The following is a 23,421-nucleotide window of genomic DNA, read 5'->3' as shown; positions in this document are numbered from 1 at the left end:
TTGGATTTTGATGAGACTTCTAGACCTCTGAATAGGACAAAACCCCGTTCTCACTGACGGTGGAGAACTTGCTGGTGAGGCAAAGGGGAGAATTGGATGGTCTGAAAAGGTAACTCCTCTGTCAAAATAAAACCTTACTAATCTCTTTGGGCTTCAATAAGTACATCAGCGCAGTAGGACGTGCTTGCAGCAGCTTGTGTAATTGTTATGTTAGCATTAGAGTCTGAAAACTAATTCAGTTGTGGTGTCTTGTTATTTGTCCTTTTGGTTTTATCTTTTGTAACTTGTAACGCTCCTCAGTGAGATGCTATAGGAAAGACATGTGAATAGCTGTTTATTTCCTCAGGGTATTCAGTTGCTGCAGAGGCTGACCTACAACGTTCCAGTCTTCTGTGCTGGCACCAACATCGATGAATTAATTTCATTTCTAATGCACCACGTGTAAGTGTGTACTCGGTTGTCTTCTCTTAAGGGAAATAGCAAGCCGAGTTTCTAAACTTTCTGAAGGCATACAGCATATTGTACTAACCTGGTCTCCAGAGTGAGCTGTGGCATTTATTTCTCTGAAGTTAACAGACTTTTCTCTGAAAACCATGTTGTTTCAGATTGTTTAATGCAGTGGTTGTGGGACTTTGGGTGATGGAATAATAATTGGCCTCTTAGCCCACCCCTACACCTCTGGGAGCAGGAAGCTAACAAAGAGAAGAGCCGGGGGAAAATTCGTGCTTGTCACTAGGAACAGACTTAATAAAAACTTTATTCAAGTGTCCTTGTGAGAAATCTAGTGAGTATTAGAAGTATATGCAATAAATGACCTTTGATAGCATTAATCTCTGATACTTTGGGGCTTTTTTCAGGTGTACCCAGTTAAAAACTGCCCACACTGTGGGGATTACAATCTGAATTTTGCTTTGCTTGGTAGAATGGTATCTAATTAAAAAACAAGCTCCCCTCAAAACCCAAAAAATTAAAAAGTCCTCCAACCACCCAGTCCCCCAGTCTCCCACTCTACAATTTCTTGTAATTAAATTCTAGATACTTTAATAAAAACATCTTTTGGACTTTTCTTTTAAGTCAATCCACTGAAGATGAGTTAACAATACCATGTTTGGGACTCCTGGCAAATCTCTGTCGTCACAACTTGTCTATTCAAAGTCAGATAAAATCTTTGGTAAGAGTTCTTTTTTTATGTCATGATTCTTTGGCTTAAGGGCAAGAGTTACTTATTTTTTTGTTTTATTCATGATTTGTATGGCTTATTTATAAATACATAAAATCTGTAAATTTGGAGGTTTCATAATACCTATGTTTCTCCTTTTTGCTTTAGAATAATGTGAAGAGTTTCTATCGTACCTTAATAAGCTTCCTGGCCCACAGCAGTTTGACTATGGTTGTGTTTGCACTTTCAGTATTATCAAGCCTTACCCTAAATGAAGAAGTAGGAGAAAAAGTAAGTGATACTTTGAAGTCTATTCTATTCTTAAATTGTAGATAAAACTAATTGCCACACTGGCCAAATTAAATTCTAATTCCAACTAGTTTTAATAAGCAAGAGACCCTGCAAAGTATGCGCCTGTACATAACTTTCTTCTTCCTTTCAGCTGTTTCATGCTCGAAATATCCATCAGACATTTCAGTTAATATTCAATATTGTTGTAAATGGAGATGGTACTCTAACAAGAAAATACTCTGTTGATCTACTCATGGATCTTATGAAGAACCCCAAAGTTGCAGATTATCTTACTAGGTATGGCTTAATTTCCTAAAAGAATAAGTTTTTTTTCCTAAGATCTAGTTCAGTTTCTTTGCTGTATGCTCTTTGAATTCTGAACCAAACATTGGAGGGAAAAAATCCCTAGATGCTTTTTGAATAGTTGATTATAACTGCTGTATCTGAACCTAAAGGGTTGTTGGGTTATGGTTTCACACAGAAGTGTGAATTGAAGTCTGCTTTTTTCATTGTCACTTAAGGAATATTGAATAGTGTATTCTGTAATTCTTTGTCTGGACAGTATTGGTAGTCAGACAACTTGATCTTGCCTTTTACACTGCTATATCATCTTGAAGTGGAATAGTATGGTAGAGATTGTAAGAAGTAATAATTTTACATGACTGGGGGTGTTATAGAGCAGTTCTGTGGAGAGGTTGACTAGTGGTTGTGCAAATTCAGCTAGCAGAATTTAGTTGCTGATTTTCAATCTGAATCAAGCCATAAAAAGAGATGAAAAATCTTGGCTTATTTTAAGGAATATGCTTTCATTCTTAGAATACTTTTAAAGCTTATTCTATTTCAAATAGAATTTACATTATCAAAACTGTAACTGTACTTGAAGTGTCTGGGAGTAAGAAGGGGAATAGGGCACTTGCATTCACCACTCAGTATAAATGTCTGTGGTGAAATTTCAATTTTATTTTTATATGTTTTTCTCCTCTATGCATGCTGTAGATACGAGCACTTTACCTCTTGCCTTGGTCAAGTATTAGATCTTCTTCATGGAAGGGATCCTGATTCATCATCTAAGGTATTTATGCTTTTTCAGTTAAAGGCTAAGAGGGTACAACTCCTAATCTAGTTCCTCTTCTTCCTAAGTAGGTTCCTTGTGTACAAGGGTCGATAGTGAAATACATTGACTTCAGGACTCTTCAATGACCTGGAATATTCACCAAGTTTATATTTTCTAGTTGTTCAAAAGGCTGTCAGGTGGAATTTGTAATGGCTTTTTTTTTTTTGCCAGATTATGTGTGTCTGCTTTCAGGCAACAGACATAAAAGAAAAGAGCCAACAAAACCACCTTCTGTGCTTCAGCTAATAAGAAATTTTGGGATCTATCAGAAATGCAATGTGTACCCACTTCAGTGTCTAAAACTTGAATTAATACTACTCAGACTTCAACTGATGATCAGGGAACCCTGATGCTAATTTCAAAGATTTAAGAGTAAATGTTCTCACCTTAGTTGAACAAATTGATGCTACGTCTGTTTAAGCAGTATACTCTTCCATTCAGGTTTGTCTCACTACCACCTTACATAAATGAACCATTGGCTATCTATTGCTAAGGCTAAAATATGAAAATTTTGGGGCTGAACACATCTGTGAAACACATCTTAAGCTTTTATTTATGAATGTGTTACACATCCTAGTTAATAATAAATGCTAATATTTCTGTGTGATTGTTGTTGTTTATTGGGTTTATTTAGAGAAGGAGCAGACGGGTGCATCTGTTCATGTCTCAGAATGTTTTCACTTCCATAGCTTTCTTCATTCTGAGTGTAGATGCATTTCTCCTGCTTACCAAATCGCTAGCTAGCAGTCATACTCTTTAAGAAAGAAGGGAAAGCAATACACTCAGTACTGTACAAGCCTTCCCCAATAAAATAAACTGTGTTTCTGCTACTGGCTTGGCTTTAAGGAAGGAAAACTATTCTTCAGAAAACTTCAGAATGCTAAAAGGAGTTGCATAGAACTTACAAACCTCTTTAGACTTGCGCTATGGGAGTCGCAATTTCTGTGTAAGTTCTTGACTTAACAGCATTTGAACTCTTATTCACTTCACGCAGATCTTGGAGCTGCTGCTTGCCTTCTGTTCCGTGGCGGAACTGCGTCATACCCTGCGGCAGGCAATACTGGAACCGTCTGGCTTCCCGGTCTCTGGGAGCACCAGATTTGTGACTCGCTCAAAGACTTTTGAACCATCTGTTGCATTGGTGCACTTGTCAAACCAGCCATTGGAAGGCTCTGAAGACTGTTCAGTACTATCACTGCAACTGTTCAGAGAGATTTTTGAGGTACCAAGACTGATAATTGAGTTTAAAGAGCTTTGTAGAGCTCTATTTTTAAATTACATTTAAACAACTATTGGAATTTGACTTGAGAAATAGCACGTAAAAAAATACCTGAAGAAAACTTCTTTGTAAAGAAATTGTGTTGAAATAAACATACTTTGTAAAACAACTGTTCTTTTAAAGACATGCTGTATTTTAGAAATATGTCAGTGTTGTAAGTGGAAAATATGGCGGTTCATGAAGTCATGAGGTAGATAGATAACTATCAGAATTGCTTTCTAGGAAGTAGAAGAGTAAGCTTGTCTTCCTTGTGCTGTACTTTTAAATATTGACACAAAATAAAATATCTTTATTACAGGATGTTATTAACAATGGGAACAGCGTCTCAGCTGAACACTTCGTGGATCTTTTGCTGCCTGTTCTTCTTGATCATCTTCAGATGCCAGAACAGATTGTGGATGAGCTATTAGTGAAGAAAAAGTGTGAAAGAATGGTCAAGGCTATTAATGTCCTGACAAATATCCTTTTTATGTGTCTATTGGCAGCTAATTTGTTATTCCTCCACCATGATCTTCTCTAAGATGTTACACGATACGTCCATCTTGGGTCACTGTAATGGCTTCTAATGACAATAACTGCCCTAATTTTACTTAAGACTGTTGTCTTGGTAGATCTTAAGTAGTTTTCTAACTGCTGTGAAATTACTTTGTAATACAGTGGTGCAGGATAAAACGTTGTGGCTATTGCAAAGTTCAGAAGCACTTTGCAGATCAAAAACAAAGAAGAGTGTTCTCTGTTGAAATTGCAATGGGGGTTTGGTTAGCCATCTTGATCAGTATAGTACTGTTGCCTGGCTGAGTCAAGTTCAGCTTGCAGACAAATATGACGTAAATTTAGATGAGTGAAACAAGGAAAAATAGTGTGGAATGATAGTTTTACGCTCCTCATTGAGTCCTTAGTGTTCACAGTAAGTTTAGTAAGGAGGACATAACTGCAGGATGTAGTCCTGCATCTAAGCTTGAGTTCTGTGAAGAAGTCTCTTTGCTAACTCCCTTCTAGGGACTGCCTGGTCACTGCCTCTTATTCACTATGTTTCCTTATGCCATTGATTTTATTGTGGTTTCCCTTGTAAGTGTATGTGTTAATTGAAAACTGAAGCTTACTTGGGTTGTGAGTTAAGCATGATTTAAGTGACTTGTTTAGTTGAGTTTTAAAAGAATTTTTGGAGGCTCCTGTGCTTTGATGCACTAGCTTTTGTGTCCTTTAGTATTAGAAAATGTTGCCTTTTGGTGCCAATACCTAAGCATTGGTATATTGAATTTATTCTTAACTCTGTCTACTGCTCTGTAGAGATGACACACTGAAAATGCATGTCTCGAAGGTACTCACTGCCAGCCAATGCACGTGTCTAATAGAACACCAGTTTACTTACAGTGGGATTGATACTGGCTTTGGGACGAAAGCAGTGGACTCTAAAATGTGGTGAGCACACATGTTTATCTAAAATCTAATTTAGCAAGACTTGTATGAGAGTTGTGATACCAATGGAAAGTAGATGATAGTTGAAAGTACCACTTAAATGCATACAAATCAATACTAGTATTAAATACAACTGAATATTTTTGTGGGAAGAGAAGGTAATGTTGCTGGTCAGTTCAGTAAGTAAAACCTAGCTTAAACATTCAGTTGGCATAAGCTGGAGATCCACATATGTGGAACAGTGACCTTAAACCTCATGCAGTAGTTCAAGCTTGTCCAAGTAGAGGCTTACTAGAACTGGCTCATGGTATGTAATTTCTTGTTTTGATTTTATGCAATCAGAGTTCAAAAATATCACACATTACTATTGGAGGAAATTATTGCACTGAAAATGAAATACATGTTCCTTCAGCTCCGTGTCATGAACCTGAATGTTGATTTAACTAAGAATTACACAGCCAAAGCCCAGTGAAATATAATTGGACCTACAATTAAACTTTCCTCACTTTTGCCTTGGAAGTGATTTTTTTGGTCTTCACTGTTGCCATCCTTGACATGCTGGAGAAGCTTAGGAGCATGTCCAAGGAACTCAATGTGGTCTCTTTGGTTTTGGCATTGTTGCCTTGCTAGACATATTTAATTTCTTTGTGAAGGTACTTATTAATTTTTTTTTTAAATTGACTGAATTTATTTGTCAGTGCTGATTTGACAAATCTTGCTTTTATTTCCACCCAATTTGCTTTTCTGCTTGGATGTCTTAAAAGCAAACTTGCTGCTGATATTATTTTGAAAACACTTGAGCTCATGAGCAGATTGAAGCAGGATGTACCTGGTATGGAGGTCAGCTTCTACAAAATTTTACAGGTATGATTTTAAAATGTCTCATGAAATGTATCTGAAGGAAAGTGTCACTGCACTACAGTTCTGAATGTTTTGCATGCTTCTCTCTGAAGTGATGAAACTTCTAGGAAAATATAATCCCCAGTGCACAATTCTTAAAGGTTGTTTCAGTGTTAATTCTTCTAAAATAAGAGTAGTTTGCTTCTCCTTCAATCATTTATTTCAGTAATGCATGTGAGATCATACTTTAGCTCTCTGGCAAGAATTATCCTTTTAAGACTGTGTTAGGACTGCAGTTTAAGTGGAACAAAGTAGAAAAAAAACTATCACAACAATATAATTATTAGTGGTGTTGGTTACTATTAAATATGTACGTTACTTTGGGGCTTTGCATGGTCAAAACAGTTTCTGATACCTGTTGGTCAGATGATGCCTTAATAATGATGGAAAAGCAATCCAGACAATCAAACACTTCTTGTTCTTTTGGAGATTTTTCTTTCAGGAATGGGAGTTGTGTAGTTTAATGGGTAAGAATGAGTTTTACAGTTCTCAATAAATATTTATAAAACTTTAGCTTGTCACACTTTATGTTGAAAATCAAGCACTTTAAAACTTGAGGGAATTAAGTAGTCTCTTTACCTGTTCTGTTGACTTTAATGGGAAAACTTGTTTTTAAATACTCAGAGGTGTAAACTATTTTTAAAATCACTTGTCTTCCATTGACTTCAGGCTCAGAAACTTAGAAGGGCAAACTTTAAGGAGGTAGCTTAAGTTTTGAGTAAAACATTTCTGTGCTCATGGGCCTTGATATTGTGATGTTTTGGTAGTTTGTGTTTGGTAGGAGAGGTTTTGTTGTTGTTGACTGCTACATTTTGTTTTGACCAAACTGTCTTTTTTAGGATCAACGCTTGATTACGCCTTTGACATTTGCTTTAACATCAAACCATAGAGAGCAAGTCCAAGTGGGACTTGGAATACTGTTTGAGGCTGCACCCTTACCAGATTTTCCTGCCATAGTGTAAGTCTATTTCTGGAGAGTCTGGTTAGATTTCACATTTTTATGAGCTTAGTGATATTCATGGTTTTTGGAGTACTATTTTCAGCTCATCAGAGACAGAAACTTTAGAATAACTATCTTTTCCTTTTGTGCAGTTATGAAACAGTAGTGATCTTGGAAGCGAGAGGAAGAGTCTAAATGCTGATGGCATTCATTTTACATCAGATCCTAGGGAGCATGGTAGTGACTGACTGACTCCCCCAGTATTCATTTGCCTGAAGTCTGTGCTTGGAACTTTTTACTTAGGGTACATCTAATATTCTGACTGTCAGATTTCTCTCTCTACTGAACTTTGTCAGAGGTGTAATTCTTCAGTTCCTGTAGTTTTGCTCACCCTTTTGCAGTAGCTTCCAAGAAAGAGCAGATTAGGGTAAGACACAGTCAGATGGTAGGTATATGGTTCAGGTATTTAAGTATTTAAGGTGACCTAAATAAGGGAAAAATATTGACAAACTCTATTTGATAGTCCTTATTTCTGTAGATGTAATAAAATTTAAAAAAAAAAAGGTTTTAAATTGTATCAGTCTTTGCAACCTAGGAAACTAATCTGAAACGTCTTCCTTTTTTGTTAGAGCTTTTTAAAAACAAAAACGGAAATTGTTTGAAAGAACTTCCAAATCAGATGCCTCTTTGGCATTTGAGCTGCTTTTCTCAAGTGAAAGATTTTGTAGCATAACCAACTTATCTTGGAACAGTGATTGAATTACTACTTATATGGGAGGAAAAGTAAAGGAAGATGACCCAACCAAATCATGGCAATTTGCCTTGCTGTGGTTTTTTTGGTTCAGAAAACAAATGAAAATCCTCCCACACCCCAGGAAATCTAACTGTTTCCATCATAACCCAGAAATAGGCCAGTGATAAGAACACAGTAATAAGAGTCTAAAATTGTGTTCACCCTGAAAACATCAGTGCTGTTTTTATGAATACTACAGTCCTGTGCAACCTACTTAGAGCAGAAGAGTTGAACTAGGTGGTCTGTTGATGGGCCCCTTTCAACCTTAATTGTTCTATAATTACATGATTTGGTTGATCTAGGAAACATCTTCATAATGGCCAGTAACAAATAGTCTGGCTGGAATAATGAAGGATCTGTGCAATCAAATATGTCTGGAGTTATACAATGGAATAGCCAAATAATATGTCTATAAATGCAGGTTAAAAATAGGCTTTGGGTTCACTTAGGAAGCAATTGAGACAGCACTTCAATGAAGTGGCTGGAATAGCTTAGTAATTAAGGAATTTATCAAGAGGAAAAAAGTTTTAACTGGTGCCTCTAAAATCAACTGTTTTGATTTATCATTCTTTTTTACTTGGAACTTGTCATTAGTAGCTGCCTTGAAAATACCAACCACAAATTGCATACAGACACTGGATTATAGGTACTGTAATTACTTTTTTCTGAGCTCTTGAGTTCTCTTCCCTATACAAATTTTAACAGATTGCACTTTTATCTGCATACTTAAATTTTGGTTAAAACTTAGAAAATTCACTGTGCTGCATGCAATATAGCATTGTAAAATAGAATCACAGACAAGGGAAAACTAAGGTTTATTGGCAGCATTCTGCTTTTTCATGATTCAATCTTCTTATTTTTATACCCAATAAAAATTCTTCCTTAATACCTTCTCTGTCTTCATTGAGACAAACAGTGGCCTAGTTAAGTTGAATAACAGATAAAATAACCTGTTTCACAGGCTCATAAGAGGCATGATCTGTTCTGCTCGAAAAGAGCTGGGCACCATGCCCTTTCTGATGAGATTCTGCATTTTTCTGTAAAGGTTAGCCATAATACTTTTTTTTTTTTTTTCCTACTCTCTGTGTCTTTGGACAGTTTGGGCACATGTCTGATACACATCTTAATGTTCTGTGATAACGCAAACGTGACTCTAATCTGTTTTCCATTAAAGAGAAGTTAATTTTGTTATGAAATTGTTCTCCTCTTCAGTCCTTGCAATGCAGATTGTGTCAGTAATAGCCTTTATGTTTATACAGGCTTGGTGAAAGTATTGCAGCAAATAATGCCTACAGACAACAAGAAACAGAACATGCAGCAAAAAGAATCCAAATGCAGGCACCTGTGACCAACATTACTTCAGTGAGGTGTTCTTCATCCCGTCCTTCAAGTGATGAATCCACAGCTTCAAATATTCAGGAATTAATACAAAAACTTCACTCTGGACTAGAGGTTGGTAGAATTTGTATACCCTTGTTAAATATTTGCCACTCTTTTTACTAGGAGGGATGGAAATTAAAATCCAAGTGTCAGTCTGCCATGTGTGTATCAGGTGAGTTTGGTTTAGATTGCTGTCTGCTTAGAATGTGCTCCTTTTACTGAGCTCCTGAGCAACATTCAGTGATGTTACTTTGAGCTACATCAGAAGCTCAGACTCCTTACTGTGGTCCCTTTCTCCAGTGGGGTTACCTATGCTCTTCTTAGCTGTCAGATGTGAAGGCAGGAGTCAAATATAATCCAGCTGCCTGGACTTACCGGGACACATACAAGGAGCCTCCTCCCTCTGCTTCCTGAGAAATAGCCTGCAATCAAAAGGAGATGCTATGCTGCTTTAGAAAAGTGTGGTGCACCTCTTGTACGCCTAAACACACCTACCAACATTTTCCTTTTGTTGGCTGTAGCTGACTCTAGCATTTGCAGTTCAGTTTTTATGGCCTTCTTGGAAAGGCACTGTTATTATTTCAGAAGACAGTTTTTACTTCCCTCTGCAGCAACGTGCACCAAGAGTGAGACACTCAAACGAGCACCACATACTGTGTGCGGCTTTGTGGGCCGTGCTATCAGATACTGAATGTATCTCCTCTTTCTATTTTCTGTTCAAAGCAAGTTAGCTGCTTTGTAGCTGCTTCAGACTGAGTGATGGGTTGTTGATTCTGTTTCCTTTTGGCTTGAAAGAACAGTATGCAAATTGGGAAAATGAATAGAAAGTTTCTTGATAACAGCTTGACATCTGTATTAGTGGGATTGCCTCCAGCCTTAGCTTTGCAACTCTCTTCTCTTTGTTGTAAGTGATAAAACTGGAACTCGATGAGCTACCAGTTCCAGTGAGCTGCCAGAATAATAATGAAAAAGCTCAAATGAGTCTTCATTGACTTATTTTTTACTCTTCCACTGGATGCTCCCATTGATCGTCCTTTCCAGGACTGCGCGTGACAGTCTGTGGGTGCATTGCTGTGTTTATATTAATGTAAATCAAAGCAGCTACAGGTGCCTAAACAGCTACTAGAGCAGAAGCTTCCAGTGTTGTGACAGTTCATAAAGCTGATTCCATTTTTTTTTAGGGAAGAAAGTTGTTGATGAATTGTTGAGTGATGCTTTCCTTAGACCTTCTAATTAGTAGAACTTTCCCTTAAAAATCAATATACACATTCACTTTAAATATCCAGTACTTCATTTCTATGTGTGCTTTTTATGTTGTGTGAAGCTCAAATGTATGTAAAAACATAATTGAGAGAACACTTTTCGTTGTATTACTGTACAGAGAGAATGAAAGGAACTTACCATCTTATGGTAATCATCTCTATGTCCTTTTGGATATTTTAAGTTTGCAAGTAGGAAAATAAACTACTTGTTTTGTACTTTAAGGACAGAAAAATGAGCTGAAAACTGGAGCTACATAGGGCCTCCTGTTAATATGCAAAAAAGTTCTTACATAATGGTTCAAAATATTGTAGAAATGGTAACCTTTCAGTAGGTGTTCAATGTATAAACAGCTGGCATAGTTTGCACTTGGTCATACATCAGCATATATCAACAGCTGCTCAAAAGTGGTGTTTAGTAGCACTTCCTAAGATAAAATATCCCAAAATCCCAAAGTAGCATTCTCACTTGACTCAGGCATATATTTTAATCAACACTTAGGATTTGTTGTGCCATATATGGTGAATTTTGTCTAGTAAGTCATTGGGTTAACATAGTAAGTTCTGTTCTGGATAGTATCCTGTCAGAACAACTTTCCTGGGCCAGAAAGCTATGGAGTATGAACAAGGAGTTTTAGCTATGGCTGTGAATGTTAGGGCAGATTACTTTAGGTGTCCTATGAGGGGACTGCTAATTCTGCAGCAAAGATTAGACCAAAGGGAACAATTTGAGTGATGATTTTACCTTTTTATAGTGCTGGACTGACAGTCTACTGCAGATGACTCCTATTAAGCCTAACTAGTTCAATTAGTCATGAACTTTCCCCAAGAGTCAGATGGATGTATTGGAGCAGACAGTCTCAGATGTGAAAATAGGAATTTAAAAAGCTAAGAGACAGGTGGAACTTATGAAGCTATTGAGCTCTTCCAGCATGCATTACCTGTCGTAAGTAGGTGCAGATTTACAGTAGCAGTAACTGGAAAACATTTCCACAGATGAAGGAGCCGTTGGCTGACATGAGGATCTCTGACATAATGGACGTCTACGAACAGAAGCTGTCGGCATTAGCAGTGAGTACAACCTGGCGTGTGTGGGTACCTTGAAGTCTGTACATTCAGAAAATGTTAATGAAAAATCCTCTTCCTACATACAGTCCAAAGAAGCCAGGCTGCAAGACCTTTTGGAAGCCAAGGCCGTAGCTCTGGCTCAGGCTGATAGGCTGATGGCTCAGTACCGATGTCAGAGAGCCCAGGCTGAGTCTGAGGTAAGTAGCAGGAGCTTCCCTCTGGGACTCAGAGGTGAGACTAATAATTGCCTTGGTAGTTTTAACTGTGATTGCATGTGGAAACTATGCTGCTTATCTGTAAGCTATGCTTGCAAGTTAGGGCAGTCTTCATTTTCATCATAAACATCCTGTTTTCCTCTGAATTGTTCTTTGGCACAGTTTTCTTTAATGTCCTTCCTCTTAAGGAAGTCAACAAAACTGACCTACTTTACAGATTATTGTTTGTTAACTGTTAGTGGTAGTAATCTTTAGAATTAATAAAGCCACTTACTAAAATTCTCTATAGAATGTGCTGGTGTATGGAGAACTGTTTCCTGTTTGTACCTTTTAATCACTGGTCAGAGATGAACTTTCAAATAAAGCTTGCTTCTGTGGGGTATGTATTAGAGCTGTGCATTGAAAACTTAGAATAATTTCTACTCTTTAAAGGTTATAGTAAACACTGGGCTGCAGATTACTAAATTCATAGTTAAAATGTGTCATCATTTACTTTGTTCTTCCCTCTTCCCTCACATTGTCTATAACAGGAGCTAAAGGAATTTAGTGAACAAATTAATTTGTAGTTAGGTGAGAGAATTTGTTCTCTTAATGTAGGTGATGACATTTTAGTGTTAGATCTATGGCCTCGTGCCTATTTCAAAGTGACTTCTGAAAAAGAATTCTTGGTAATGGTGCATGTGGTTTTTTTGTTCCTTTGTTTTTTATTTGTGGGGGTTGTTTCTTTCCATTCAAAGGCAAGAACTCTGGCTGCAATGTTGAAGGATGCAGAACGAAAAAATGAAGAACTTAATGATTTGCTGAAAGCTCAGCAGGTAGAATCTGAACGAGCACAGACTGATATTGAGCAGCTCTTTCAACACAACAGGAAGTTGCAGACAGTTGCTGAAGAACATGAAATACTGAAAAAATCCTCTGTTGATCTTCTTCAGAGGTAAGGCGTGTAAGATCACTAAACAAATACTTCGTGTTTAAAGAGTGATGATGTCCTTTATTGGGTTAAGCACATTGGAAGAGCAACATAACATGCTAAGTCATGTTTTTAAGTGGAAAGTTCACTGTTTTTTCTTTCTTCTATATGCTTGTCAATGAGGTGAACTTAAGTCATTCAAGAACTTATTATGTTAAATCTAACATAGTTTAACATTCACCTCTCAATGGACTGAGAACTGAAGTCATGGATGTTGAAGGTCCAGTTAAGGAAACAGCATGAACTTTGTATAAAAGAGAGTATTGTTCTTTAAGAAACAGAATTAACAATGCTTAGTTTCTGTTAGCATTGTACCATGCTCTCGGTGTCTGTCTTTGATTTTATACAGTCTTGAGTATATGCTGCAAATATTGTGGAGAAGCAGCCAATAACGGTATGTCTGCATAAGGACTTTGTATCTTTGATCAATTCAGTAGCAAATTTGACTGAAATTAGGTAAAAGTGAGTTAAGGAGGGAGCTGGCACCTTGTGTGTCCTGAATTATTTATAAGTGTTATTTTCTTTAGGATCTGAAGCTAAAAAGGGACACATGAGACACAGAAGTACATAAAGATAGAAACTAGAATGTGCTTTGGAAGAATAAAGGTGTAAACTTTTCAACTCTCATGAGCTGGTCTTGTCACTAGGTGTCAGCAAGGCAAAGAAGCTGATAAAACTGAGAGCAAATTTCTTGCTTAATAATGGGAGCAGGCATTACATTAGGCAATTTTGAAGGCTTAATGCTGCCAATAAAGGAGTCATTGAGGGAGGAAAATGTATAAAACTCTTGTCCATGATGAGATTTCTTTAATAAGTGTATAATATGGTCATTGTGGAAGTGCCTCCATTTTTACTTGAATTATATGCAGCCATACACTTTGTGAACATGTATTTGACTAAGTCACATGAAATAAATCAGCCTCAGTCTGGGGCTTTAAATTCTCCAAAGTAGAAATAAAAGCTTTCTGATCCTCACAATGTCCTTACAAAGCAAAAACTTGCTTTCTAAACAATTTGCATACTTCAAATATACTGTTCCTTAAAAACAATCGGATAACTGACATCAGGGGAGAGAATTTTTCTTTTGGTAGGAAAATAGGAAAATGTTTCCTTAGAGTATGGGATCTGTTTCATAAGCCTATATTAAATGCACACTGCATTGTTTTCAGTATGTTCAGTTTTTAGGATCATGAGACAACTGGAAGTCATGAACTGACTCCCAGGGTCCCTTAAAAGATGACTGTCATACCCAAACTGTTATAGAGTAGCTCTGCAAATTTCTAAAGGCATTTGTATGTTTTGTCAGTTCCTAAGTTTTCTGCTGGGAGAAGGTTGCTTCCTGATCATTAATAATTAAGGATATCTAAAGGATCCACTGAAGCTTGGCTTATTTGTTTGTTTGTTTTCTTCTTCCAAGTCAAGCATTGGAACAGGCTGCCCAGGGAAGTGGCTGAGTCACCATCCCTGGAGGTATCTAAAAGATGCATAGGTGTGACATTTAGGGACACGGTTTAGTGGTGGTCTTGGCAATGTTGGGTTAATGGTTTGACTCAGTGAACTCAACTTTTCCATCCCAAATGATTATATGATTCAAAGTATGTTCATTACAAAAAAAAAAATCTAACACACAGCTAACTACCAAAAAATCATCAACTGAACACCCCCCTTTCCCAAAACACCTTGCTTGTAGCTTGAGTGGGATGATTGCACAGATGATGTCAAGTTGTTGGGGTTTTTTTGCAAACTATTAAAGTAAAACTCTTCAAAAGCAATTATACTTCATGTGTAGGTATGAAACAACTGAAAGACATTATAAAGATCTACAGACTACATGCAATTCACTAAATAAACAAATGGAAGCAATGAAGAAACTAAATGAATCACTCGAGCAGCAGAATGACAGGTAAGTTCAGTCTAGTCTTTTTAAAGCGAATTGAAAAGTAAAACTAAATAGCACTTTAGTCTCAATTTTTCAACTGTACTTTAAGTAACATCTGAGAAGTGAAGTTAGAGAAGCTTCAGGGTTGTTTTATATGTTTATGTTAGATGAGAATCTGTAGTAGTGAGAGTCTGTGGTGGTTTATTTTGTTTGCTCCTTAATTAGTTGAAGGTGGTGAGGGAATACCCACAGACTTCAGTGATAGTAGGAAGAGAAAGAGGATGACCCAGTTCTTGGGTGCATTTGGGGGAGTGAGGAGGTGTCTTTTTGGTGGTTGTTGAATTTTTAAATGCTTTTATCACCCGAAGATTTTCATGCAAGTTTTCTCTTAATGTTGTCAGATCAGAAAAAAAAACATCCAACCATCCTAAACTAACACATTTGAGATTAGAGATACTGAAGGTTGGTGTTCTGCCTGGGGTATAAAACATCATTCTTCAACCATGAAACTAACATTACTTATGTCTTCTTGAGGACTAATTATAATTTTTCTTTTTTGATGGCTTCAAGTAGAGGTCTGATAAACATTTCACCAATGTAACTAAGGGAATATAGGGCTCCTCTTTGACAGATTTTATTTAATACATTAATTTTCAGAAGATACCTTTAAAACATGCTCATAGGCAGGCCTTGTATTCAGTTTAGAAATAAAATGCTCTTCTTGATTTTTGCTTGCAAAGTTCACTTCATCCTTCCAGGCTCTTGCCTTGTCAGTAATCAGAGCAGTCCAAATCACTGCCTTGAGTTCTGATTCAGATGGGAAATTATCATACTGATACATTAGTTTGCTACTGAATAAATTTGTACACTTAGATTCAACATGCAGATCATTGTAATTGGGGAGCTGTTCTGGTGAAAGCTGACCCTCGTTAAAGGCAGGTCAAAAGTGCAGTTATTGTAGAGATGTTCTTGAACTGCCACAAACAAAATGGAGACCACGGAAATACAGTTCCCTCCCTCTTGCTAGAGGCTGCAGCTTAGACACTGGTAGATAAAAAGTGGATGAACAACTAAACAAGAGTGACAGCAAATGCCATCTAGGCAAGGCAAGTGACAAATAGAATATGCCTTAGATATTAGGCTAGCTGATCACTGAAGAAGTAGATTAGCTTCACAGAGCATAAAGTGCTCAGGTTACAGCTATGCTGCTGGTAGATGACAGTACCTATATATTAAATGAGTGTGGAAACTAAATATTACACTAAGTCTGGAAGTCTGAGGCAAACCTATGTATGGGCTATGGCAATATCTCATGGACTGGTCATGTTTGACTGTTGGGTGACAATTGAGATGATGTTCAGAATGGTAGTTTTTTATGTACAGATGTCCTGAATAATGCCTGAAACAAGTTTTACCAATGGTATTGCCTATTCAGGAGCCTACTAAAACCCCAGCATCCCTAATCACTAACGGCAGTGAATTTTGTTGAATGACAATTTCAGTTCTGTCAGTGTTTGGAATGCTTTGTGGCTGTTAATCAAAGGCAACAGTTTCTGGTTTTTGAGCTCCAGGAATGAACCTTTTTGATAGTTTCTGCCATAATCAGAGAAGGGCAATGACTGTTCCATGGAGAGTGGGGGGAAGGAAATAAGATTTATCTGTGCTCACACCCTGCACATTCGTAGGTTTTATGATTTGAAACTCACGATAGCGACTGGAAATAATATGAAAATCATTCTAGCTTCTTAGACGTGGAAAATGATGGCATCTCTCTCTCTCTTTGATCATTGAAATTTGTTTCTCTGCACTTTTAGAACTGCTGCACAGTTGGTAGAAAGTGAAGATCGCAGAAAAGAATTACAGCAGCAGCTACAGGAGAGAGATGGCAAAATATTGAGTAAGTCACTTACCAAAAGGTCACTGAAGCTGGAGAACTATCCATATTAACTAGATGTTGTTCTTATGGGCTCTAGATAAGCAGCTGTATCTCGCTAAGCAACTTGTAAATCTTAGTTGGCCACGGATATGTAATTTAATAGTTGAATGAAACAAATACAAATGTTAATTTTTTCCAAAGCATACATGATGTTGATTTCCCAGACTTCACTGAATCTCTACACATATGTCCCTTCAGGATCTTCTTACAGTGTGCCTTTATAACTGTTTTCTGTAGGAACTGCAGATTAGAACAGCTTAATTTAACTATTCTGCAAATGACTGGAAGCAACCGCTAAAATATAGCAGTAGGTGGCACTCCTCAGTAATTCAATTAGCAGCCATGTTGAGTCTAAAAAAAAATTAATTAAAAAAACACCTTGTTTCCCAGGGCAATGTTTTCTGTTTTCTAAGTTTGGCAACCAATCTTTTTATGTGTACATTTTCTTAAGCCTTGCAACAGAATATAAAAGTTCTGGAAGAAAAACTGAAAACTCAACAGAAAGAAAAAACAGATATGGAACAAACTATTGATATTCTTAGAAAGGAATTAAGTAAAACAGAGCAAGCAAGGAAAGAACTGAGTATCAAGGTAAGGACTTATTTACGCTTGCATTCTAGAGACCGGAATTTTAGATATCTGTTTAACTGATGAGTTGGTAAATGGGTATTTTGCTGGTAGAGTAGCTAAAGATACTAGTCTAGTAGTGGACGAGCAAATTCTCTCAATTTTAATTGTGTAACTATTGATTTTTAAGTCAGGATCTAGTTCTAGTGAGGCTGTATGAGGCACGATGTGTGAGTACGTAATGTTTGGAAGGCGGGGAAAAAAATCACCAAACCTGTAGCATAATGTTAAATAAGAGAGTGTAGCATATTCCTCTTTGGTAATTTTGACTTATATAAAATGTGGATCAGCTTACTTTCCCTCCTTTCTCACATCCTGAATTAAACTACATATCCATGCACCAAAATGCACCTGGTTTTCTTTTTAATCTTTGAAATTCTAATAAAAAATATTTTTATCTCTAAGAAATAATCTTCTTTTAAAACAGAAACCAGTTTGGCTATGCCAAGTTAACAGGGTAATGTTTTTGGTTGGGTTTTTTGTTTGTTTGTGTTTTGTTTTGTTTTGTTTTTTAAAAAAAGCACACAAACAAAATAAAACCACAAACAGCTAAATCCCCCAAACTTCAGTGCAGCCTACATGTCCTTGCCTGCAGGTAAGGCTCCATGTAAACTCACAAGGCAGAGATTCATTTTGCATGCAAAGTGGGCAGTCTGACAAACACATTTGTTGTATTTCCATTTCCTGGAAGCAAAAGCCTGATCTCTCCAGGCAATATTATCCAGTATATACCAAATATTTCCCTTGTTCTCAGTAAATATTTACTGGTCTGAGTGTTGAAATGAAATGTAGACAGCTTAACTGTGAACATTTCTGATGCTTAAATAGGACATGGGGGTTGGTGCTTTCCCATTTTGCAGTGTGGCAGTGGCTGTGATCATTCACGTGCACCAAACATACAGCTGAGAGAGATTTCTGAAATAAGCTTGTAATTTTAAAACTGCTTTTTAATTACTTGCTTAAATTCACCACCAGACCACTCAGCTTTCACGGTATTGTGTGTGATTTTCAGTTGATAATGGAGGAAATGATAACATTTTGTTTGTCTCTTCAGGCATCTTCTCTGGAAGTTCAAAAATCCCAGTTGGAAGGACGCTTGGAAGAAAAAGAGGCACTTGTAAAACTACAGAAGGAAGAATTGAACAAACACTCCAATATGATTGCAATGATTCATAGTCTAAGTGGTGGCAAGTTAAGTGCAGAAGCAGTGAACCTCAGTTTGTAGGGCTCTGTTTTTAAGATTTTAGTGTTTTATACATATGTATGAATGTATGTAAAGATTTTTAGATCTGACTTTTAAAACATCTAAAATTAAAGTAGCCTAACTATCAATTCAGAAGAAAGTGTGGTGATTGTGGAAACTTTGGTCTGAAAAAATGAGCTACTGTATAGCGAATAGGTCTTGGTAGAACTATTATTGTCTGTTTTGGGAGCTAAATGCAACTTCAGCAGATGACTAAATATATATGTAGGGAAACATAAGGCACATAGGAGTCACTGACTTTTTTTTGTCTGTATATTCTTCTTTTGGCTGTCTGGCAAGCAGTGTGCTTCATAAACTGAGCACTTTTATAATTTAATCTCGTTAATTCTGGCTCTTCTGAATACCATTATTATTATTTGTGCAGTGTTGCTTTTTGATGTCTAAAGTACAAACATAAAAATAAAATGAATTTTATCAGTTAGAACATGTTACATTGAAAGCTCTTTTTATCAGCCTATTGGTCCAAGTGCTTCACATAGTAAAAATGTGGAGGTGTTTATGAGGAGACATGAATTTGAACATGTAGAATACCAAACCTAACTGACCTTTTAGCAAGCAGCACCAATTAGGGAAAGCATGAATGTACAAACATTTCTTAAATACTAGATAATACTTTGCTAATCCTACAACACTTAGTTTTTTAAAAAGGTCTGCACTTTTTTGGCAATCCTCCAATGTGCTAACTATTATCAGCATTGTCATTTTTTGCTGAACATCAACAGGATTTCATATCTTGTTCATAGTGTAACTATTCAAGTAACTTTGTTTTCTTTTTAAAAATGTACTTTCCTATGAAAGACTAGTACTAGGATTTGATGCATGTTTTTGAGTGGCAGAACACTTTCGTGTCCTTAATTTAAATGTGACATGAAAAACACGTCTTTTAGCAGTTGACAGAAGTATTTCGTTAGTATTTGTATTTTGGCAGAATTACCAGAGGGGGGGAAAAAAAGTATCTCTGTAGCATTATTGTCTTTATTTATATCTAATTTGTAATGGCTAATTTGTAATTTTAAAATACCTGAGACTCTTTGGTTTTCAGTTGTGTAGTAGATGCGCCTTAGTGAAACTGTTCAGCTCATGTCTGACCACAACCTTGTACATTCTGTTGCAATTACACAACATCAGATGAATTATATCTGTTTTAACCTGTTACTGAAATAAAGCTTTTATAACTCATCCACAGGGAAGATTTATAGACATTGTTCTGGTCTCTTGGAAGACCAGGGGAATAAAAAATAAAATAATTGCTGTGTTTTCAGTGTTCTATGTATTCTGTTAAGTGAGGTAAATTGTAGGGATGACTGCCAGCTTTATATACAGCTGATGCAGTTTGGTTACCTTTCTGCATAATGCAGTTATTGCTCAGCATGGTCAAACAAAAAAAAAGGAATAATCAGAATTACTGAGTTAAAGGGGTTTGTTGGAATTTTGCAAACTCATTTAGGAAGGACAGCTTCATTAACCATACATCTTTGCTTCAGTCTAATGAGTTAAGAAATTTTTAGTGTCAAAATAAATTTACAGACGTGGGCTCATTTCTCTTTAAGTCTCTTGGTCATGAGGAAAGGGTAAGTAAATGTTGGGGGGGGAGGTGTTTGGGAATTTTTTTTTTCTCCTTTTCTACCGAGAAGTGCTCTAGTAAACAAATTCTAGTAGGAAATGTCAAGCATGTTAACAACTAAACTGATAAATGCTGGTTTGACTTTGTTGTCAAGTGGTGGAATGGCAGGGCAAAAATATCAAGCTGCTCCCCAGAGTGAGGCAGCAATAAGGTACATGTCTGCCAAAAATGATAAATTAATCTTTGACATTTTCATGACAGAATCCGCAGTATATAAATAGTGATTTTATTTCCCTCACCCCTCACCCCCCTGGAAAAATGTGCTGTTTCAATATACTGTTCTAAGCTGAGTGGTGCTGAACTCAGGGTTGCATAGCAAATAAGTGCATGGGCACATCAAGGTAGTTTGACAGCATTTCTGTGTTCTTTCCTGGCAGTGTTTTCGCAAACGGTAATGAATAGTGGCTAATGGAACTAGCAAATAAATTGATGCCTGTTTAAAGTTTTGTTCAAAACATGTAGCTCTCTCCACTGTAGAAAAACCTGGAGATTTTTGCACTTAATTCATGCAGAGAAATACCTGTGTTATGGGGCTTGCTTTTAGGCATCTTGATATTATCAGTGTTCAAAACAGTTCTCTAATAAGGTTCCCTGTGCAGTTTTAACATTCCTGTTACGTGCTGTATCCTGTGCTATTGGACTTTTTTTTTCTTTCCCCACAGGCTTCCTCATTCAGTGTAGGGAGCTCCTGGCACCAGCACAACAAATAACTCTTCAACAGAGTCGATTTTTAATTATCTGTGTTGCGTCGGGTTGTCGATTTGCCTGTTTTACAAGCAGAGACTTTGAGATGTCTTAGTTCAGAGCATCCTTACGTCTCAATATCGAGCACTGTAGTGCTACTTATCTGAAAGTAGCTGCTTTTTATTCTACATGAGCTGGAGAAAGTTTTCCATTCATCATATGGTTCTATATGGCTTTGTACCTTGTTTCAGTCACACTGTAAAATCAGTATTTATTTTTCTGTAGTGTGCATTTTCTGTACTCTCTGGATCACTTTTGTGTAGATATTGAAAATGATGAGATAGTAAAGAGTTTGGAGCTGATGCTCTTTGGTTTATCATCCTGTTGTATGTTGTCTTCATGTTAGCACTCCTCTTTAGTCTCTATTCTGCATTCTTTGATATTTTTCTACTTCCCTGCTAGTGGTTTATTTTAGGCTTTCCCTTTCCCCTGTTTCTCCATCTCTCCACCTCTCTCTCACCACTGATTCCAAGTGACAGTGCCTACTACTTGCTTTTCCCTGGTGAAGTCTCTGTCTTTTATTGAAATTAGGAAGGTTTTCTTTTGTACTGTTTGAATCTATTAGTGGAGTCTTTCCCACCTCTTTGATAAATTGGGCTGTGGAATGGTACTCTGACTTTTGAATTAAGTCCATTGATCATCCTTGCCTACACAGAAGATGGGATGTGAAGCTTTTCCTGAACCAATTCCTGGGCTATCTTTGTCCTCCTCCTTCGCTTATCTCTATTATAAACAAGACAGAGCTATTGCTTATTATTATTGATGTGGTCAAAATACTTGTGCTGTGGTATTTGTGTTAGTACGTGCAGCTTAATGTAGGCAAAAAACCTTTTCCTCCCAACCTTGTGAAACTTCAACTGGAATTTTCTCAGCTTCAGGATCAAGTTAATATCCTGCACAAATGGTAGGACTTCTGAGCTTCACAAACTGAAAGTGTGGCCTTACTGTGGTTAAGTGATCCTAAACATACATGCTGGAAAGTAGGCCTGTTTAAAACAAGCAAAATAACAAACAGCTGGTATGATCTTGAATAGGTTTTTCAGGAAGTACTTGGTGCTCACAGTGAGCAGTAGGATTTATTTAGTGACAGTATAAACAAAACATAAAAATCTGAGTAAAGAAACCTAAAAACCACTTGCGCCACAGATTCAGCAGTGCCAAAAGTGTTGACTGCTGGTCAGGGCCTATGTCTCATTTAGACTTACAGTTTTGATTCAGAGGTACGTGTCTAGTCCTCCAGGAATTCTCTAGTGCATTTTTCTGGAATAAGTGCAGGCCAAAAATGGGACAAACTCCACTGAAATTGTGACACCCAGCTTTATAGGTTGGGTTTAAGAGTTCATGTGAAGATGTAAGAAGAGGTTCTGAGCTCCTTTTTCTTAGAATTTATTGTTAGCAGCCAAAGATCAAGTATTTTTAGGCAAGTACTTATTTCACAAAATATTCTTTCAACCTTGCAAAGTTGGTTTATATATAAATAAACTCCTCCATGCGTTCCCATCTGGTTACTTTGGAAATCTTCAGATTTGCTCACTGAAGCATGCTTCCTTTCCATCTCACCAATTTCCCTTCTGCAGCCTGATGAGGTTTGGAACAGTCTGCTAGCTTTATATCCCCAGTGACACATCCATCTCTCTCTACCACAGTCCAAGCTAAATTGGCTCCTTTCCTAGGAGTATGTAGAAATGAGGGGTAACTAGTTAGGCTGATTATGCCACACTGAAAGCTGTACAGCTGTTAATGTAAATATCCTGATAGTCCTGGACCATGCCTGACAACCAGGGCAAGGTGCTTCCCCACCTCCTGAATGGCAGTCTGGATTGTTCTGGTCACTTGGAAGAATTAAGCAACTGTTTCCAAGATGTCCATTTCAGAACAGAAACAACAAGGTAGTATGACTCATTTTTATGTCCAGATTCTGTTTGAATCTGCTGTGCCTGAGTTCTCATAGTTGCAATATGTTAACCTCTTCCTAAGGAACAATCTCGCGTTCCTTTGGACACAACCTTTGCCCTTTGACCTGGGATTGATGGTCTTGGCTGCTGGTGGGAGATCTTGTCTTAGCATGAGTGATTCCTATAAAGGGGAATTAGTAAGAAGAGCCAGCTGGGTCTGTGTGTGTGTTTCATGCTCAGCATTAGAGCTGAAACTCTCCATGTCTCCTTCATGTGCCCTTATGGCTTTCTAACTGGGCTCTAAATGCAAGTTTGAGTCCAGAAGGTGGGAGTTGGGTTGGGTCGGGGGTTTTTTGTGGCCATTAGCTTTTGTCTGAAAACAGACAGGAGTTATGGGATCCCTTATGTGAAATCTGTCTTCCTGAGCCATTATTTTTGAGCTGCATTAGGTTTGGAGCAAACATTGCAGCCACTTTGCTCATGATAACAGATTTTGTTTGGTTTGTTACTGAGGATGTCTTTGGAAATGGAAATATGCAAACTGCTGGTGTATCATTATGAGAACTTGTGGTGTTTGCCCCACTACCCCATCTTCCCAGGAGAAATGTGGAAGAGCATTGCTGCGTGCTGCTTTCTTCTGCCAGTGTCTTCCTTTCTTGTGGAGA

General features: G+C 37.3%; 1 protein-coding gene across 1 annotated transcript in view; it reads left to right on the top strand.

The window, feature by feature from the left end:
* CIP2A (cell proliferation regulating inhibitor of protein phosphatase 2A) overlaps positions 1 to 18,985 on the top strand; it is a 22,947-nt gene extending 3,962 nt beyond the window's left edge. The window contains 18 exon segments of the mRNA XM_029961424.1: positions 301 to 441; positions 1,075 to 1,171; positions 1,328 to 1,450; positions 1,602 to 1,747; positions 2,447 to 2,522; positions 3,559 to 3,786; positions 4,142 to 4,299; positions 5,122 to 5,265; positions 6,027 to 6,126; positions 7,002 to 7,120; positions 9,155 to 9,347; positions 11,531 to 11,605; positions 11,689 to 11,799; positions 12,555 to 12,751; positions 14,577 to 14,690; positions 16,481 to 16,563; positions 17,054 to 17,193; positions 18,284 to 18,985. Coding sequence (XP_029817284.1) covers positions 301 to 441; positions 1,075 to 1,171; positions 1,328 to 1,450; positions 1,602 to 1,747; positions 2,447 to 2,522; positions 3,559 to 3,786; positions 4,142 to 4,299; positions 5,122 to 5,265; positions 6,027 to 6,126; positions 7,002 to 7,120; positions 9,155 to 9,347; positions 11,531 to 11,605; positions 11,689 to 11,799; positions 12,555 to 12,751; positions 14,577 to 14,690; positions 16,481 to 16,563; positions 17,054 to 17,193; positions 18,284 to 18,454 — 2,416 coding nt within the window. The 3' untranslated portion in view covers positions 18,455 to 18,985.
* Positions 18,986 to 23,421: the final 4,436 nt, after the last annotated feature.

This window comes from Manacus vitellinus, unplaced genomic scaffold (assembly GCF_001715985.3).
Source record: "Manacus vitellinus isolate BGI_N305 unplaced genomic scaffold, ASM171598v3 scaffold_34_pilon, whole genome shotgun sequence".
Classification (NCBI taxonomy): domain Eukaryota; kingdom Metazoa; phylum Chordata; class Aves; order Passeriformes; family Pipridae; genus Manacus; species Manacus vitellinus.
The sequence above is the reverse complement of the archived record's forward strand: the minus strand, read 5'-3'. Positions and strand labels throughout refer to the sequence as shown.